Here is a 10,767-nt window from a genome sequence, read left to right as displayed (position 1 = left end):
AAACAAAAAAGGAAAAAAACCCCCCCCGGGGGGATAGCCACACTGCAATCCCTTCTCCTCTCAGGATCCTGGGCACGTGCACACACACATGCCCGGTGTGAGTTTAATCTACTGGGTCCAGGACTTGAACCACGGTCGACTACATGGAAATCCAGTGACATAGCCATTACTCTAACTGCTGGTCCCTTGTACTGCATTATTTTATTTTCTATTTTTCTATTATATATTATTTTTTGTTGTTTTTTAATCTTAGTTCCACCTTTGAGAAAGGGTAGTAATTATTAGGAATATTCTTATTATTTGTTAAGAGGGTTTTGCTATAGGGCTTGTGCACTCGCCAGAAAGACAGACAGAGACAGAGAGACAGAAAGCGAGAAATCACCCCAAAGTGGGGATGGCCACACTGCAATCCCTTCTCCTCCATTCTCCCCTCAGGACCTTGGGTACATATACACGCACACCCAGTGTGAGTTTAAGCCTCCGGGTCCGGGTCTCAAACTGCAGTCAACTACGTGGGAGTCCAGCGACATGGCCATTACGCCAACTGCTGGTCCCTTACAGATATGCTCATTGCCAGAGAAGTTGTGTCCAAGCAGCTAAAATGCAGTGGGTTGGAGCTGCGTCCTTACTAACATGGAGCTTGGCTGCTTTTCGTAGGGATGAAGTCAACAAAGCATATCGGAAACTCGCCGTGCTTCTTCACCCTGACAAGTGTGTGGCACCGGGGAGCGAAGATGCCTTCAAAGCCGTTGTGAATGCCCGGACAGCCCTCCTGAAAAACATCAAATAGCGAGGAGAGACAGGCCAGCGTGGGACCCAAGTGCAAACAGACTTTCCCTCGAGGGGATCTAGCCACCATGGCTTTTCCCTTCACAAACTCTCACTGCTCTCGTCACTCTTATCTTGTCACGTATAAATCAGTAATCCAGGGGCCTGTTACCACCTCGCAGACATATTACAGAACGCCCGCATTTGTGTGAAGGGACAAGACCCAAGCATCGCTTGTACTGGACTCCACGTCATATTCTAGATAGTCTGAACGCTTCCCATTCATTCATAAGCCCGTTCGTTAACAGTAGTTAACGACCTCTCCATTGGCAGACTCCACCAGGCTTCTGGAGAGGGAGGGCAGGAGGGTCCTTTTACTTTCTCGTTTTTTAAAAGTTCATCACAGAAACAACAAAACCAGAAGCGGACAACATGCGAAAACCTGAAAGTCTGGCATGCCCCGAGAAGCAAGTCACTGCTTTGTGACGAGGGCCTAAGGTCCAGCTCTAAGTGAGCCTCTGGGCGGCCCTTCGGAGGTGGTGACATGAGGCCACAGGAAGCCCCTTTCTGACGTTCACTCTGCTCCTCCTCTCCAGCCACCGGGGGAGAACCAAGCCAGTCCTAAGGAAAAGGCGGTGGCAGCGGCAGGTCTGGTCCCCCAGCTGCTGCTCACCTTGGCCCAGACCTGAGACCTTTCCCTTGCCGTAGAAGCGGTTGCCCATAGTGTAGAGAGCCGTGCACCTGGGTGCGAGGAGTCAGACCCCGAGACAGAGGACAACCTGCAGGTCACACCTGGAGATTGCAACACACCCCAGAGAAGGAGGTGTGCTGGACTGTTCTTACTCGGCTGCAGCCAGCAGGTGGGAAAAGCCGAGTGCTCCTCAGTGAGCCGGGCCTCTTCCTCGCTTCCTCCGCAGTGTCATTCCCTCTCTCTTTTTCCCCTCTTGTTTTGTTTTGTGCCCTGCATCTGCCAACACTTGTCTCTTCAGTCTCTGACTTCCAGCCATTGCCTCCTCCATCTTTTCTTCCAGCCTTGACCTGGGCCTGCTCTGCCAGAGACAAGTTTGGACCCATTTGGGGGTAGGGGTGGGGTGGCATGTAATCCTAAGGCCTTTGCAGGGAGGACTCTGTAATTTCCGGTTGGGCTCCAGGGTTCTAAAGAGCAGTATTTTTAAACTTCAGGTTGCCATTGTATCTTCCTTGGAGTAGAAGAGATGGATGACGATGGCTCTTAGGCCTGGCTAGGTTCTCAGGGCGCTTCACACATTCTATCCTCGCTCTCATGATGTTACCCCTATTTTTAGCTGCAACTACCCCACACTTAGTGGAGCTTTAAAATCTATCAGATGTTACTGTCCTGTGGATTTTCAATAGCTATTGCACATCAATTGCCAAATAGCATCCACCGTCCCACCTAGGAAGAACCACTTTCTTATCGTGCAGGGCCCAGAAGTCTTCAGATTTTCCTCCTTTCCCAAAGCAGTGTCACTTTACATGATGCTATCAGGCTGCACTGAGCTCGTTGTCCAGGAACCAGAGTGGTGGTGTGAACGTGTTTTTTATAATTTTTTTTAAATTTATTATTATTATTATTATTATTATTTAATTTAGCCAGAAAAAAAGACAGAGAGAGAGGGAACGTGAGAAAGCAAGCTGCCAGGTCCAGGTCTCGAACTGTGGTCAGCTCTGCAGGAATTCAGCACTGTAATCACCCTGCCACCTGCCAACCAGAGCAAACTCCTGTTTTCTTGCAATAGGAGTTTTTACCTTAATATTAAAAATACTTTTGTTTTTGGTTATTTTTTAAGAAATTAAGATCTGATAAATGATTTCTTGTGAGATTTTCTTCTGACCTTTTAACTAGATTGTGAGACTGCAGAACTAACCGAAAATTCTTTGGGACCTAAATTTTGTTAAGGTCTTCATGAGCCCTCGAGTACTGAAAAATAGATTTGCTCTTGCAACAGAATGTAGGTGTCATATGAATGGGGATTGTGCTTGTTAGTGTCAGCCCAAATTGATGTGACAGCTCCCTGAGGGTGTGGCCTTGTATCAACGCTGGTACCAGTTTTCATCACTGTTATAAACTATTAGATCTGTCACCTCATTCAGCTACAGTGTGCAGTTAGAGCAGAGAGTGCTTTGGTACTTCCATTCATATACTGTGATTTGTTGACATTTAATCTGAGCTTGATTCTTAGATCTTGGGACTTGGTTTCCAGACTTTTATTATTAACGTTAAGGCTGGCCCCATACTAGTCTATTTATGTAAAGGAAATAAAATAAGAACGTTAAGCTCCAGGGTCCTAGAATTTTTCTGATTTTCATAATCCTTCAGAATATTAAGAAATAATAAAGCATGATTTGCAAGGAAAAGGTTTTTTGGCCCTAACTTCATGCAGAACTTTATACCTCTATGCATTATTTTAAATTCTTGGTACAAATGTATGCTTTGTAGTTCAACCTTATTAAATATTCTTCAGCCAATTAGGATTTCAAAATTCATCAGTGAGAGTATAACTAGCAGAATAACTTTAGTGGCTTTTAAAAAAAAAACCTGTTATAATCTCATTTCTCAAGAAAGAATGAAAAGTTTGAACAGCCGTCATAAAGGAAAGCCATGTCTTCCACAGCTGAGTCACCAAGAAGTAACACTTTTTTAAAATCATTAGAAATCCCTGAGGCATTTCACAGTAATTACCCAACCTACCTAAGCACTTTAAAATACAGCCTGCTGTTCCTCTGTTCTGCTTCTGCACCTCCTTTCGAATTGATACTCCCAAGTGTCAGTATTTCTTTTATTTCAACATTCCCTCTCTCTTTCTCTCTCTTTTCCTTCCTATAATGTCTTTGATTTTATTAGCCTGTTAATTTAAAAATCCACATTGGGGGATCATTGTGTTGCTACTCAAGGCAAGTGGCTTCACTCTGTAGCAGGCACACCTTCCTTTAAACTCATGTTTGCCTTAGAAAACATACTCTAGGAGTGAGTGCGGTTTTATGCATTGGATTTTCAACTGGTAAATATTTCTTTAAACCTGTAATTTCTTGTTGTACCTGACCCGTTCACTCCTAATTCAATGAGCCAGAGATAAGGCAACTACATTTTTGAAAGATAGCAGCCAGAGTTAGAAGCAGCCCCTGCAAGTTCTGAATCAGGAGAGAAGTAGATGTTCCTTCTAAAACAATGACAGAATCACAAAGGGGGGAAAGGGGAGTGTTTCTGTCTGAAGTTGGACAAGGTGGAGCTGTTAGGCACACACTGCCCCTGACAGTGACAGTACCCGGCCTACGCATGTTTGTTGTAGGCCTGTAGGTGGGGTAATGTCACATCCTTCACTGTGCCCCACCCCTGCAGTTCATTGTCAGTCTGCCAATGTTTTTGCAATACTTAAAAATGAATTGAGCTGCAAAATGGAGCTAAACTTCCACTGCAAGTTTTGCAAAGTGAAGAGAGGTTCGTGGTCTTCGTAATTGGTGTTTAGCACAATTACGAGACACAGTCAATACTGTTTGTACATTGGTTTTTCCATTAGGCATTTGTAGAGAAGACAGAATTTCTACTTGTGGATAAGTGAGATTGTGTCTAACAAGCAGTGCAATTTTAAACTGTGCAATCAAGCCCCGTTGGGGGGATTCTGTTTGGTGGAAAGTTGGACAGTCTGGGTTACTGTCCTTCATCAACTGCTCCCTGGGCATTCTTACCCTTGGACTGTGAGTGCAGAGTCTATAAATAAGCCCTTCACTCTTATAAGGTAATTTACATATTTGCTTTCTGTTGAAATAACTGCAAATGTTTAATTAACCAGTTGTTTATGTCTTGTATACAGAGTGCCATATGTATTTAAGTTGTGTATTTTTATAAAGTAAAGCCAAATGTCAGACCTGGGTCTGTGGGCTGCATTTATTTCTAGAGACACTGGTCTTTAATGTAAAATATACTAGGCCAGAAGCCAATCTAGTTCCTCCCCAATTGTGGCCATTAATAAGATATCTTGCTTTAGTTTCCAGTCAATGAAATGCAAGAAATTGTATTCATTGGTCCATCAGGCATTTTTTTTTAATTTATTTAACTTTATTTATTATTATCATCATTATTGTTTTCCAGTTTGATCAGAGAGAGACAGAGAGAGAGGAAGTGAGAAAGCAAGCCACCAGGTCTGAGACCTAAACTGTGGTTGGCCATGTGGGAGTCCAGCGCCCTTAACCACCATGCCACTTGCCAGCCCCAATCAGGCATTATTTTTTAACATTATTAAGTTGTGATAAAAGTGTTTTGATCCCTTCCCTTAAATAATCACAAACTGATACTATGTTTGCCTTTTGAACAAGGTAAAAATGTCGTTAACTCATTTTACTTATTTATTTATTTATTTATTTTTGAGAAGTTTTTGCTATAGGGTGCATGCGCTCACCAGACAGACAGAGAGAGACATAGAGATAGAAAGTGAGAAATCACCCCCCAGGAGGGATGGTCATGCTGCAATCTCTTGTCACAGGTAAGACCGAAGAAGCTATACAGGGGCTGTTTCCCTCCCCACCCCAATGCCCAGTAGGCTTTTTGTGTTAAAATCCCTAGCACTAAACAAAGGAAAGGTGGCCTATGTTCAGCAAACTGTGAGGCATGGTTGTCGCCAGGGAGTGCGGTTTAGGGGACAGGGCCAGGATGCCTTCACATTTTGCCTTATTTCTGTATGTAATGTTTGAGTTTTCCCAAAGACTGTCAACTTCTGGGTAGTCAGGAAGGTCATGATACATTTTTGCGCAGAAAAATATGTCATGACTTTCCCAATGACCTCATATGTTTGATCATCTGGAAAGCTATTAATATATGAAACCAGAAACTGAACATAGCTCCAGTTAAAAAAAAAAGGACTCTAAACCATTTGTGGGGACCTCTGTAAGGTGGCTCTAGGCTGTAATGAAATCTCGCTTCTTTACATTAGTAGAAATGTCAGACTAAAGGGGAAAAAAGCTTCTAGTCACTTAGAAGTTTTTATGAAAGCTGACAGCAATCTGTGCTCACAGGGTGGAATTTCAAGTGCATTTCATGTTCCACATCCATAAACTCACTCATGTAACACAGAAACCACTGAGTGAAATGAGATTTGAGAGAGGCATAGCTCTCCTGTTAATTAATAGTGTAGCCCTGGCAAGTAGATTGACCTGCGGTTACATTCCTCTGTTATCAACAAGGCTATTTAGTTAGGTAATGCTGAAGAGCCTTTCTAAAGACCCTTGCTTTATGAAACTTACAAAGCCAGTGAAAACCAGGTTCCCTAGCCTCTTGCATATGGTGTTACATCAACAACTACTCCTCAGTAGACAAGAAAAAGAGAAAAAATTAATTTTAAAAAAATCAGTTAATTAGGCTTTTCCTAAGACTTGGGATAATAGGTATTGTTGAGTCTTTTATTGTTGATATTATTAAAGAAACACTTTAAATTCTTATTACATGAAATTATAATTATGACATTTCATTTTAAGAAAATAAGTGAAATCACAGGTTTGAACTTTTGGTAGCAAGTCCACAAGACTCAGATATTCAAAGACACTTTATTCCTGGTAAAAGTTACATTGGCTCCGAAGCTCACATTTTTACCAAGGTCAGCAAAATTTAAAATTTGCCTCTGAAGGTAAGTCAATCATTTCTAGTTTTTTTTTTTTTCCTTTGGAGAGGTTTTTGCTATAGGGCACGTGCGCTCGCCAGACAGACAGACAGAGACATAGAGACAGAAAGCGAGAAATCACCCCCCAGGGGGGATGGTCATGCCGCAATCCCTTCTCCTCTGTTCTCCTCTTGGGATCTTGAGCACACACGCACACATGCCCGGTGTGAGTTTTAAGCCACTGGGTCCGGGACGCGAACCACGATTGACTACGTGGGAGTCCACAACATAGCCATTATGCTAACTGCTGGTCCCCAACCATTTCTAGTTTTAAATATGATCAACTGAAGATTAAAATTTATGCCAGCCAGTGGTGCGGTGGTTAAGGTGGCTGGACCCACATGGCCAATTGCATGGTTCAAGTCCCAGAACCAGAGGCTTAAAAAATACACAAGCGTGAAGCCAGCAGGTGTCATGGTGGTTAAGGTGCTAGACTCTCACATGGTGGACCACAGTTTGAATCTCAGACCTGGTGGCTTAATTTCTCACTGCCCCCCTCTCATGAGCACACATCCCTATAGCAAATTTAAATAATAATAATAAACAAAAATAAATAATTCTAAAAGAAAAATCACATACAAGCACATGTGCATGTGTGCCTAAAATACCTAAGGGAAGGAGAGATGGAGAAGAGATTACACCGTGACCACTCCCAATTGGGGAGCAAGGGTTGATTTCCCTCTCTTTCTCCCTCTCTTCCTGCCTAACACATGCACCCTCTGGAAAAATTAGGAATTAAAATAGCAAATGCAAGATTATCTTCTCTTTATATGTCTCCTTTCCTTTTCTTCAGGGGAGACCTAGAGTCTGGTGCTGAAGTGTGAAGTAGATTATAAACCCCTCAACCACAAAATTCCCAAATGAATAAAAGCGAAGTCATAGAATACAATTGATAAAAAGGGACCTAGCCAGCAGTATAGAAATAGGACGTGTGAGTGCCTTTACCACCCAAATACATTGCTTATGAGCCAGTCACATCTAGGTATAATTTTCTCAGTGAAATTTCTCTAAATATTTCCATGGCTTACAAAATCTGAGGAAAATGGCAAGAGTTGGCTTTGCCAAGAACCAGACCTAACCTTTGAGGGGGACCAGAGCAAATTCCACTGATGGTGTGTTCAGGTATTTCTGCCTCATCCTAGCTGGAAGAGTCCTATGTCCAGGTGTCTATCACTCCTGTACTTGACACAGTGTAAACCATGAATGATTGAAGTCAACCATGGTACCAGTTCTATTGCCAGTGATTAGTTTGGAAGCGCTTTATTGGCCTAGACGATTTGGGTATTCTCAGGAGCTTCTGGAAAGGCTTCTGCACTCCTGAAAGAAAGGCAGGAAGGCATAGGAAGAAACAGTTCTACTTTTCCTCTTAAGAATGCCATGTCTGTCTATGTTGCTGGAGTTACGGCAGCCATCTTGTTACCATGAGGGGAGTGAGTCTGTGATGGCAAAGTGTTGCCCTGAGGGGAGGGGGGGAAATGGAATGTGCGTGAACCTTAAAGATGTTGTTGAGCCACTGAAATAACTAACCTTAGACCTGTCTTATCCAAAGATTGCTTGTTAACGAGGTAACACATCTTCTCTAACATTTAAGTCATTTAAGTTAGGTTTGGGTGGGGCCAGCAGGGCTGGCATGGTAATTAAGGTGTGGGACTCCCACATGGCTGACCATGGTTCGAGTCCTGGTCCTGGTGACTTGCTTTCTCACTCTCTCTGGTGAGCACACACATGTCCTATAGCAAATTCAAAAACAAGAATGATAAATAAAATTAAATAATTTGTTAAATAAATAAATAAATTAGGTCTGGGAAAACTTAAGATAAGTCATCCTACCAACTAAAACTGACTTGCCTAAAACATTTCTGGTACCAACCCAGGACAGACGCCTGAAAACCCCACCATCTGCAATTTATTAAGGAAAAGTTCTGTGTGGTAAATGACAAGTTTCCCTTGAGAGGGCTAAATAACCAAACTGTTAACATCTCAGAATTTATATATTTATTCTTTCTTCCATCAAGGATCAGCTAAGTGCTTTCTATGCCAGTTGCTCTGCTATATGGTGGGATAAAAAATCATGAGAGAATATCAACTTATAGCCAATATTTAAATCCTCCTTTATATGGTTCTCTCCAAAGATGGTTCGAGTCCTGGTCCTGGTGACTTGCTTTCTCACTCTCTCTGGTGAGCACACACATGTCCTATAGCAAATTCAAAAACAAGAATGATAAATAAAATTAAATAATTTGTTAAATAAATAAATAAATTAGGTCTGGGAAAACTTAAGATAAGTCATCCTACCAACTAAAACTGACTTGCCTAAAACATTTCTGGTACCAACCCAGGACAGACGCCTGAAAACCCCACCATCTGCAATTTATTAAGGAAAAGTTCTGTGTGGTAAATGACAAGTTTCCCTTGAGAGGGCTAAATAACCAAACTGTTAACATCTCAGAATTTATATATTTATTCTTTCTTCCATCAAGGATCAGCTAAGTGCTTTCTATGCCAGTTGCTCTGCTATATGGTGGGATAAAAAATCATGAGAGAATATCAACTTATAGCCAATATTTAAATCCTCCTTTATATGGTTCTCTCCAAAGTTATTTAAATGTAATTATTTTTAGTCAAAAGGCCTGTGTGAACTTAGACTTAAAAAAAATATTCCCACTTACAGCTACATTAATGCAAAATTGTGCACAAGAGAAAGGGCCTCCAGTTCCATCCACGTTAATGTGCGTGACTTCTGAGGAGGCGTCTATCGAGAAAAGCAGGGAAATACGGACCCCTGAAAACCTGCCCCATCCCATGAAGGTGATGCAGAGGGAGCTTCAGGCCAGAGCTGAGCTGGCGAGGGAGAAGGGGGACATACTTCCTGCAGACACGTGCACCCGTATCTCCTGCTCCTGCCATAAAGTCAGACAGCATGAGAGAGAGAGGGAGGAGGGGGGGCACGAAGCCAGCAGAAAGACTGACTCAACACCAGCGGTTCCTAAAATAGCGGAGCAGGGCTAGAAGCTTTCCTGTCCAGATTTCAAACTGGCAGTAGTGGGGCTGGGGGAGGGGAGAGGGCTGTTAATGAATGGAAGAGACAGAGTCAGCCTGAGCAGAGCCCAGCCTGGGTTCCAGGTCCTCGCTTGGCTGTGAGTGAAACCGTCACGTGCTTCCCATTTGGCAGAGCCTGGCTGCATCTCCAGCCAGCGGCGGATCTCAGAGCAGAGAAGGAGTGAGACACAGAAGTACTCAAATGCACCCTGGAACCGTTTCACTGAATTTTAATGCAGTGAACAAGATATATATATATTTAAATTAAAATAAAGCCACACATACATTTTAAAGACCTGATTTTGAAAAAGTTTAGCACATATTCCACTGAATCGAATACTTCTAGAAAGGTGCCTGGCAGTGATTGGCATGTCCCACGTAACACAGCAAGATTGGAAAAGGGATGGCCAAGCAGGTTGGACCTGTTTTCACCACTGCCTGTGCAGTGAACACTTCTTTCAAGAACACAAGATGGAAAACAATGCTGCTGTGAATTATTTAATCATTACAAAAATTACTATCTGCAAAACACATGGATATGCTCAACCAAAAACCCGAAGGGGTCTCATTTGAGTGTGAGACAGCGTACCATCCACGGGGAGGCCTGAGACTGCTGTGGAATGAATCTAGACGGCGAGGCTGAAGTTCATCCCTGGCCTTCTGGTAGTTATCATTTTGTGTCTTCTCATCAGTTTTGTCTTGATGGGCTCTTATTTTTTCTTCCATGAGAGGGAGACAGAGAGAGGGACAGTCTTGACAGGATCTTTTTACTTATTTATTTATTTATTTTATTTGCTATAAAGCTTGTGCACTCTTCTCCAGAGAGAGGCACACAGAGAGAGATGGGAAATAAAAAATCACCCCACAGAAGGAATGGCCATGCTGCAATCTCTTCTCTTCCATTCTCCTCTTGGGACTTTGGGCACGCCTGCACATGCACCCGGTGTCGCCCACACGAGATCCTGCTGCCTTAACCACCATGCTACTAGCTGCCCCCTCTCAGGGTCCTCAGGCTGTGATCCTCCCCCAAACCCACCCCCCGGCCAGCCTGGATCACCAGCGCACATGCATCTGGTGTGTATGGGGAGATGTCAGGGTGCAACCCTGGGACTCTCTGTGATGGCCTCGTATCAGGAAGTGTCATGTTACGGCTGCACCGTCACAGCTGGCCTCCGCCCACCTTTTATCCCACATCAGGCTAAGAATGTGGCCACTCAGTACCAGTCACCTGTTCAGAATCAACAATGCCTGCAGAACAGAAAGCCCAAGCTGAGACGCTCTAGCTCGGCAT

The 10,767-nt window shown here is 43.2% G+C and overlaps 1 protein-coding gene across 1 annotated transcript in view; it reads left to right on the top strand.

Annotated features, from left to right (window-relative positions):
• Positions 1-4,652, top strand: part of DNAJC27 (DnaJ heat shock protein family (Hsp40) member C27) — a 28,787-nt gene extending 24,135 nt beyond the window's left edge. Inside the window, exon 7 of the mRNA XM_006147242.2 lies at positions 658-4,652. Coding sequence (XP_006147304.1) covers positions 658-790 — 133 coding nt within the window. The 3' untranslated portion in view covers positions 791-4,652. The remainder of the gene's footprint in view (positions 1-657) is intronic.
• The last annotated feature ends 6,115 nt before the right edge of the window (positions 4,653-10,767 follow it).

Source organism: Tupaia chinensis, unplaced genomic scaffold (assembly GCF_000334495.1).
Source record: "Tupaia chinensis unplaced genomic scaffold, TupChi_1.0 Scaffold000207_1, whole genome shotgun sequence".
NCBI lineage: Eukaryota > Metazoa > Chordata > Mammalia > Scandentia > Tupaiidae > Tupaia > Tupaia belangeri.
The sequence above is the reverse complement of the archived record's forward strand: the minus strand, read 5'-3'. Positions and strand labels throughout refer to the sequence as shown.